General features: G+C 71.9%; 2 protein-coding genes across 2 annotated transcripts; one reads left to right on the forward strand and one right to left on the reverse strand.

Annotated features, from left to right (window-relative positions):
• Positions 1-83: 83 nt before the first annotated feature.
• LOC127028911 (cohesin subunit SA-3-like) lies at positions 84-4,418 on the reverse strand (the record flags this gene model as incomplete). The annotated part of the gene is made up of 15 exons (XM_050914560.1): positions 4,273-4,418; positions 4,103-4,196; positions 3,907-4,023; positions 3,660-3,756; positions 3,482-3,558; positions 3,206-3,410; positions 2,980-3,131; positions 2,829-2,902; positions 2,535-2,658; positions 2,363-2,461; positions 2,216-2,295; positions 1,898-2,005; positions 911-1,010; positions 720-831; positions 84-186 (listed from the first exon to the last, which is right to left on the reverse strand). Coding segments are annotated over exons 1-15 (1,688 nt in total), but the record flags the coding sequence as incomplete, so codon positions are not given.
• Positions 4,419-6,330: 1,912 nt separating this feature from the next.
• On the forward strand, positions 6,331-8,423 carry LOC127028910 (galactose-3-O-sulfotransferase 4-like; the record flags this gene model as incomplete). The annotated part of the gene is made up of 3 exons (XM_050914559.1): positions 6,331-6,504; positions 7,782-7,895; positions 8,156-8,423. Coding segments are annotated over exons 2-3 (378 nt in total), but the record flags the coding sequence as incomplete, so codon positions are not given.
• Positions 8,424-8,607: the final 184 nt, after the last annotated feature.

Raw genomic sequence — 8,607 nt, forward strand, 5'->3', positions numbered from 1 at the left:
CCGAGGGCTGGGGGCAGAAAGGGGGCTCAGGGCGGCCCGGGGGGGCCCCCGCCCCCTCCCCAGCCCCTCCCCAGCCCCATTACCTTCTTGGCCGGGCCGCGGCCCACCGGGGGCTGCCCTCGGCCACCTGGACCACGCTGGCTGCCAGGATCTCCACCAGTGCCTTCTCCTGCCGGTCTGCCAGGCCTGGGGGGGGGATGAGGGGGCTGGGGGGCGGCCTGGCACCCCTTCTGCTGTGCCAGGGGGTCCCAGGGCGTCCCTGCAGGTCCCGGTGCATCCCAACACATCCCAGTATGTCGCTCGACCACCCGCCAGTGCCCTAGCGATGTCGCAGCACAACCCAGTGACATCCCAGCATGTCCCCAGATGTTCCAGTGATGCCCCGGCGCCTCCCCATCACATCCCGGCATCTGCCAGCAATGTCCCAACATCTCCCAGGGATGTCCCACAGCAACCCTAGTGTCTCCCAGTGATGTCCCAATATATGCCAGTGCATTGCAGCACTGTCCCAGTATCTCCCCGTGATCTCTCGCTACACCCTAGTGCATCCCAGCATCTCCCAGTGCATCCCAGCAATGTCCCTGTATACCTCAAGGGTGTTCCAGGGTGTCCCAATGTAGCCTACTTGGTCCCAGCAACGCCCCAGCATATCCCAGTGTCTCCCAGTGACTCCTCTGTGATGTCCCAGCACATTCCAGTGTCTCCCAGTAGTGCCATACCCTCGGTGGGCGACTCCTCCAGCAGCAAAGCGCTGATGGTCTCCCAGTCCCTCAGCCGTGGCCCAGCGCAGTCCCACAGGCTGTCCACCAAGTAGGCTGCGTGCTCGTGGAGCTGGGGATGGGGGACAGGGGACTGTCATGGCGCGCAGGGCCCCCCCCCGCCCTCCCGGGCCCCCTGCGTCCGCTCTCACCTCGCTTTCGATGAAGAAGGCCAGAAGCAGCCGGAAAAAGATCCTGTTCTCCCCATCGCGAGATGGCTCCCTGCCCGCCTCTCGCTGGGGGTCCAGCAGCCTGGGGACACACGCACAGGGTCACACGAGGCTCCCGTGTGCCCACGTTGGGTGTGAGGGGGGCAGAGCCCCGGGGGGGACACAGACGCGGGCATCCCAAGTACCTGAGCAGGACCTACAGGGGAGAGCGCCCCAAGGGACAGGGACACGGGGGCCCCACATACCCCCCACTCTGGGGACAGAGCTGGGGGACACGCAGGGACCAGAAACCCAAGGGACAGAGACGGGGGACCCACGTGCCCCCCGCTCTGGGGCCAGAGCCCCAGGAGACACAGACACGGGGGCGTCCCCCCCCCCGGCCCCCGCCCTGGGGCGGCACCCAAACCCTGAGCCCCGGGGGACAGGGAGGACCCGGGCTGACGCCACGCACAGCTGCGGCCGCCCCAGATGTGCGGGGGAACGGGGCCGTGACGAGCCCAAACACCGCCGCTGCCAAGAGCCGCCAAGGCCTGCGCCGAGATAAACACGGCGCCGCCGGCCTCCTCTCCGCCGAGCGCGCCAGGGCTGGTGCAAGAGCACGAGCGTGCGAGCGGGACACGCGGCCGGGGCTGCAGGCAGCTGACCCAGCGCGTGCTGGGCTCGCGCTTGCCCCGCAGCGACCCCGGGGCCGGATGCGGCTGCCCCAGGCCAGGCTCCCATTAAGGACCGCGCTAACGAGCCTGGGACCGAGGTAGCCCGTCTGCCGGCCTCCGCCAGCCGCCTGCCAGCCGCTCCCCGCAGCAGAGTGGGGAGGAAATCAAGCCTGACTCAGGGTTTGGCAGGCAGAAAACGCCCGGCTTTCCGTGGGGGCTGCAGCCACGTGACGGCAGCTCCGGTGCCGGGCAGGGGTGGGCTGGGGGCCAGCCCCCGGCACGGGACGGGCTGTGCCAGGCACCAGCCCTCGCTCACCTGCGGTAGAGGAAAAGCCCGGCAGCGGAGGCCAGCGCCCGGCTGGATACGTAGACCACGGGGTAGACGCTCTGGCAGTCCTCCTCCGTCAGCGCCTCCTCCATGTTCCTGTGCACGAGGAACAGCGGGGGTCCCCACTCCTCCTGGCCCCCAGCCCCACTCCCCCGTCCCTGTTCTCGCTGCAGGGACGTGTCCCCAGGGCCCTGCATTCACAGCAGGACCCTGGCCCCGGGCGCCCTCCAGCCCCACCGTCTGTTCCCGCTCTCGCTGCAGGACCCTGTGCCCCAACATCCCCCCCAGCCCCGGCCCCGGGCTCACTCCAGCATCAGCGTCAGCAGCTTCACCACTTCCACGGCCACATCGGGCTCCTTGTCGAGCACCATGGACACCATGCGGGTCTGGTGAGGGGGACGCAGTCGGTGACACCCTGCAGGGACCCAGGGACCCCCAGGGGCCCCTGCTCACCTTGAAGCGGCTGGTGAAGAGCTCCATGTGGGCAGCCATGTCCCGGTGGCAGTACAGCCCCTGCAGCACCTTCACGCACTGCAGGCGCACTTCCCGCTGCTGCAGGGACGGGGGCCATCAGCGGGACCCTCAGCCCGGCCCCGTGGCCCCCAGCTCCCCGTCCATGGCCCACCTTGTCGTGCAGGGTCCAGCCGATGTACTTGAGGTAGCCGTCGGTGAGGAAGGAGGCTGCGTAGCTCCTCATCCACGTCCCCAGCTCCTCCATGCAGATGGCCCGGATCTCGGGCACCACGTCTCTGCCGTGCGTGGCATCGCCCGGGCTCACGCCGCGCTCCCCAGCAGCGCCACGTCCCCATCCCCACATCGCTCCCACCTGCCCTCCCGGCCCGGCCGCGCCACACTCCATGCCCCTTCTCCCCACCCACAAGACCCCCTTCAGCCCCCAAGCTGCTGGGCCAGCCCCGACCTGTAGCGGTGCACGAAGACGCCCTTGAAGACGGCGTTCATCATGTTCTCGATCTCCTTCTGCTGCTCCTGGAGCTGGGGGGACGCAGCAGGGCTCAGATGGGGCCCGGCCCCCCGCTGTCACGGCCCGGCCCCCCACCGCCACCGCTCACCTCCCGGCGCTTCTCCAGCAGTGTCTCCAGCTTGTCGGTGGCCTGGCGGCCAAGCCCCTTGCTCCGCTCGGCCTCATACTGCCGCTGGTTGTTCTCCTGGTGCAGGCTCACACCCAGCGCCACGTTCACCAGCGCTGTCATCAGCTTCATGGCTGGGAGGGCAGTGCGGTGGGAGCGGGGACCCCCGTGGGGAGCCCACAGGGAGCCCCCCCGGGGAGCTGCCTACCTGCCAGGGTGCTGGTGTGGCGGAAAGCCCGCACCTGGGAGTCAGAGAGGCCGGTGAGCAGGGAGATGAGGGCGTCCATCAGGAACTCGTCGTAGACAACGCTGTACTGGCATCGCCGCACCACCGCCGCCATCAGCTCGCAGAAGCCGGCCCGGAAGCGGCGCCAGGGCTGGGTGCCCAGCGAGAGCGGGTACTCAGCCGAATCCTGTGGGAGACAGCGTGAGCCAGGCCCTCCGCCGGCCCCGCTGCCGCCTCCCCCCTGCGCCCACCCAGCACCTCCTCGAACTTCTCTGTCAGCTGCTGGATGATCTCCGAGTTCTGCAGGTGCCTAAACATCTTCGGGGTCACCATGCCTGCCGGAGGAGCCAGGGGTGAAATGGGGGTCCCCGGGCTGGGGGGCGGGCCCCACCGGCAGCACAGAGGGGACAGAGCACCCGGCGGGGACGCCCCCCACCTTTGCAGCCGCAGGAGCGGATGATAAAGTTGACAAGCTCCAGGAACCCTGTCTCGCGGTCCTGCTTGTAGGTCTCCAGCCAGTCGTCCACCACCGTCTGCAGGCACGGGACAGCTGGCATCAAACAGCAGCCCGCTGGGGACACCCGAGTCCCCTGCTCGAGACACATGCGGCCCCCCGTGTCCCTTCATCCCCTGCGCGAGCCGGCTGGGGCCCCCCGGGGTGCTGCGTGCGACCGGCGGGTTACCTCGACGGCGATCTTGGCCGACCTGACAGCCTCAAACAGGGTGTTTTGCTCTGGGCTGCTCGCGGCCAGACTGCTCCCGTCCCCGCCGGGCTCCCTCCTCCGGGGACGCTTCGAGACCTGGCGGGGGGGGATACAGCAGAGGTTTGGAGCAGCCCCAGGACGGGGGACACGGCTTGAAGGAGGGGGCAGGACGTACAGGGCCGTGGCTCAGCACCCGGTGGGGTCCCCGCTTGCTGCGCAGCCGCAGCGTGTCCTCGAAGTCGCTGCCGGAGTCACCGCTGCTGAGGTCCCTGCAGGGATGGCACGGCGGTGGGGCGCAGCCAGGGGCCGGCTGGGCCCCCACCCCCCCTTGGCCCCCCCACTCACGGGCTGTCCGGGGCTGGCAGCGACGGCGGGGAGCTGCTCCGCACCCCAGCTGACCCCGGCGCAGGGCTGGAGCCGGGGCCCAGCCCGGCGGAGGAGCCGGAGCTGGAGGCGGCACCCTGGACACGGGCTGAGCGCCGCAGGGGCATGGCGACGGCAGGGCCTGCGGGATGGGGGAGGCGGGCGGGGTCGGGGGGACCGGGACGGCTGGGGCACCCCCTCGGCCCCGACACCCCAGGGCCGGGGAGGGGCCCAAGCACCCACAAACACCCCCTGCCTGGGGCCACCGAGGAGGAGGCGAGGACCCCAGGCCTGCCCTGGGGGGAAGGCCCCAACCCCCCGGGTCACACTGGGGGCAGGCTGAGGCCCCCCCAAGCCCCCCGGGTCACACTGGGGGGGTCAGGCCCCCCGAAGCCCTGCCGGGTCACACTGGGGGGCAGGCTGAGGCCCCCCAAGCCCCCTCGGGTCACACTGGGGGGTCAGACCCCCCCAAGCCCCCTCGGGTCACACTGGGGGGTCAGACCCCCCCAAGCCCCGCCGGGTCACACTGGGGGCAGGCTGAGGCCCCCCCAAGCCCCGCCAGGTCACACTGGGGGTCAGGCCCCCCAAGCCCCCCGGGTCACACTGGGGGGCAGGCTGAGGCCCCCCCAAGCCCCCCCGGGTCACACTGGGGCGTCAGGCCCCCCAAAGCCCCCCCGGGTCACACTGGGGGCAGGCTGAGGCCCCCCCAAGCCCCGCCAGGTCACACTGGGGGGTCAGGCCCCCCCAAGCCCCCCCGGGTCACACTGGGGCGTCAGGCCCCCCAAAGCCCCCCGGGTCACACTGGGGGGCAGGCTGAGGCCCCCCCAAGGTCACGTGCCCGCCACCGCTCCCCGCCCCCGTCCTGCCTCGCCTCGCGCTGCCGAAACCGAACGACGTCAGGCCCAGCACGTGCTGCCGGGGCAGCGCGCAGAGCTCACCACGCAGGCGCAGCAGGGAGGGCGGCCCCGCCCCCGGCCGGCACGTGCGAGGGGCGTGGCCTGGGCGGCCCCACCGCCCACGTGGGCGGGGTGGCCCGCGGCCCCTATAGGGCTGTGTCAGTGGGGGTCCCTATAGTGTCCTGTAACCAGGGGGTCCCTTATGTCCTGGGGACCCCCTACAGCCTCGTATGGCACTGGGGTCCCACGTGGCCCTGGTGTCCCATATAGCCTGGGCTCCCCTATGGCACCCTATATGTCCCCATGGGTCCACATATTCTGGGGATCCCCTATAGGCCCTATGGCCACATACCAGTGGGGCCCCATCTCGTCCCACTTGGCCCTGGCATCTTCAAGAGCCTGGGGACCCCCTATAGCCCCATAAGGCCTGGGGGTCCCCATAGGCCCCTATAGTCTGGCGAGTCCCTATAGCCCCATATAGGCTGGGGATTCCCCACGGCCTCCCATGGTGTGGGGTGTCCCCCCGCCCTGCTGCCCCGGCTCTGCCCCCCATGTGTCCCGTCCCCCCCCACTTGTCCGTGTGTCCTCGCTCCATCCCCCTGCCCGTCCCGTCCGTGTGTCCTCGCTTCATCCCTCCGTCCATCCGACCCCTCCATCCTCTCCCTCCGCCCCCCCGCTGTCCCCCAGTGCCCTCTCTGCGACCCCCAGTGCCCCTCCAGGCCCTGCCGCGTTCCCCCCAGTGCCTCCCAGTGCCCCCCCCCCAGTCTTCCCAGTGCTCCCAGTTTCCCCCGGTCTCCCCCAGCCCCACAGCCCGGAGAGCAGGGGCAGCTCTTGGCCCCGGCCCATGCTCGGGAACGGCCCCCGGTGCCCCGGGGCTCTGTCCCGCTACGGGGGGCGGCAAGGGCGCTGGGCGGGGGCCCGTCCCGCTCCCGGTGCCCGTGCCGGTGCCGGGCCGTCCCGCCGTATCCGGGCGGGGGCGCGGGGGCCGTCTCGGTACCGGGGGCCGTCCCGGTGCGGCGGGGCGGGGCGGGACAGCGGGAGACAAAGGAGAAAACTTCGCGGAGAGCGAGAGAGCGGCCGGGACACCGGGACCCGCCGGGACACCGGCCGCCCCGAGCCCCCGGCCCGGCGTACGAGACCCCCCCCCGGGCATCGGCTCGCCGGACAGCGGGACTGGGGCGGCCGGACTCCCTGCCCGGGACACCGGGGCGGCTGGAACCCCCCCGTGCCGAGCCCTGGGTCGCCCCTAAGCCCCACCCGGGCCCCCCCGGAGCACGGCGGGATGCTGGGGGGCTGAGCGAGCGGCCCTGCGTGCACGGTGAGTGCAGGGGGCCACCGGGACCGGGGGACACTGGGGGGCACGGGGGGCACCGGGGGAACGGAGGGTTGGGGGGCACCGGCACACGGGGAGGGGCATGGCAGGGAGCCGGGGGGCTGTGGGGAACAAGGTGGACACACGCGAGGGACGAGCGGCACAGGGGGGACACGGGGCCAGGGGTCCACGGGGCACGACGGGGGGGCACAGAACTTGGGGGGGAGCCCTGGGGACGATGACAGCGTCTGGGAAGCCACAGGGCCTGGGGGACACCGGGGACAGTGGGACGAGGTGACCGTGAGGTCACGTAGGGGACGGGGGTCCTGGTGGGACTCGAGGTCTGGGGGGTGGCACGTGGCTGTGCAGGACATGAGGGATGGGGGGGGCTGTAAGGGAATGGGGGGACGGGGGACCCAGGGCTTAGGTGACCTAGGGGTCTGGGGACAGGAAGGGGACGGGGGATCAGGGGGACCCGGGGGACAAGGAGGTCCTGGAGGGGAGACAGAGGAGATACAGGCCTGGGGGTCAACCCAGGAGGCCGGGGGGGCCCTGGGGCAGGGCTGGGGGGACATGGGGCTGGGGGGGTGGACAGGCGGCCCAGGGCTGTGGAGGGGATGGGGGTTACAGGGAGACACAGGGGGTGAGGGAGACACGGGGTTTGGGCCACAGGGGTCCCAGGGCCCCGGAGCAAAGCAGGGGGACAGGAGGGATGTTGGGATGCGGTTGGGGACACGGGTCAGGAGCATCCTGGGGGGGCACAGGAAGGACGTGGCATCTTGAGGACAGGGGCTGTGGGGGACGGGTGCTGTCTCCTGGAGGGGGGCAGGGGATCCTGGAAGGGACGGGGGGGGGGGGGGTGTGTGTCCTGTAGGGGCACAGGGGGACACGGGGGTTTCCTGGAGGGATGAGGAGAGCGCAGGCTCCTGGAGTGGGAGACAGCGAGGCCTGGGGACGCAGGGGGGTCCTGGGGCACAGGGAGGGATGGGGGTGGCAGAGGTGTCCCCGGGGCAGTGGCCCGTCCCTGTCCCCGTCCCCGTCCCCTTCCCGTAACGGCCCCAGCTGTCCCCGGGTGGGGCCGGGCTGGCGGGTGCCCAACGCCCCCGCAGACCCCCCTGGCGCCACGACGTGGCTCTGGGCGGTCCCGGGGCTCTGCCCCCCCCCCCCCCCCCGGGCGGGATGTGGCTGGCTTGGGGGGAAGCATGGGGACCCCGATGTGGCAGCCCCCCCGTGTCCCCCAGGAAGGTGACGCCGGGGTCCCCTGAGCTGCCGTGTCCCCGCAGGACGATGAAGCTGCCACCCGCCTGCTGCCGGCTCCAGACGCTGGGGGCCGCCCTGGGGGTCTGCGTCACCATCGGCTTCACGGTGCAGCTCCTGGGGGGGCCCTTCCAGCGCAGGTGAGACCCCCCCCCCCCGCCCAGCCCCTCTGGCTCACCACACGCTGCACCCCCAAAATCCCCTGGGGCCTCCCCCAGGGCATGTCCCAGGTCAGGCAGGACACTGGTCCGTGACCCCTCGGGCATCCTCCGCACGGATGGGATGGGGGTCCCCAACCCCCTGGGGGTCCCAGGACGGGCCCCCGTCCCCTTGGACAGCTGGGGCCAGGCAGGACGGGGGGTCTCCACCAGCACCCCCTGACCCCGCCGTGTGTCCTCAGGGCCCCCGTGGCCCCCGCCGGCCGCCCCCCTGCGCCCTGCCAGCCTCGCACCCACCTGGTGTTCCTGAAGACCCACAAGACGGGGGGCAGCAGCGTGGTCAACCTCCTGCACCGCTTCGGGGAGGCACGGGGGCTGCGCTTCGCCCTGCCCCACCGCTACCAGTTTGGGTACCCCAGCCCCTTCCGGGCCGAGCGGGTCAAGGGGTACCGCCCAGGGGGTCCCCCCTTCGACATCATCTGCCACCACATGCGCTTCAACCTCACCGAGGTACGGGGGTGTGGGGGGACAGCGGGGACATGGCGGCTGGCGGGGGGGGGGGAGACGGGGGGACGTGGGGGAGCGGGGCTGGGTTGGGGGATGTGGGATGGAGAGGGGTAGGGGACAGGGCTGGGGTGGGGATGGCTGGGGCTGGGGGCATCTGGGGGAGGTAGAGGACATCAGGGGGAGACGG

Source organism: Gymnogyps californianus, unplaced genomic scaffold, assembly GCF_018139145.2.
Source record: "Gymnogyps californianus isolate 813 unplaced genomic scaffold, ASM1813914v2 HiC_scaffold_482, whole genome shotgun sequence".
NCBI lineage: Eukaryota > Metazoa > Chordata > Aves > Accipitriformes > Cathartidae > Gymnogyps > Gymnogyps californianus.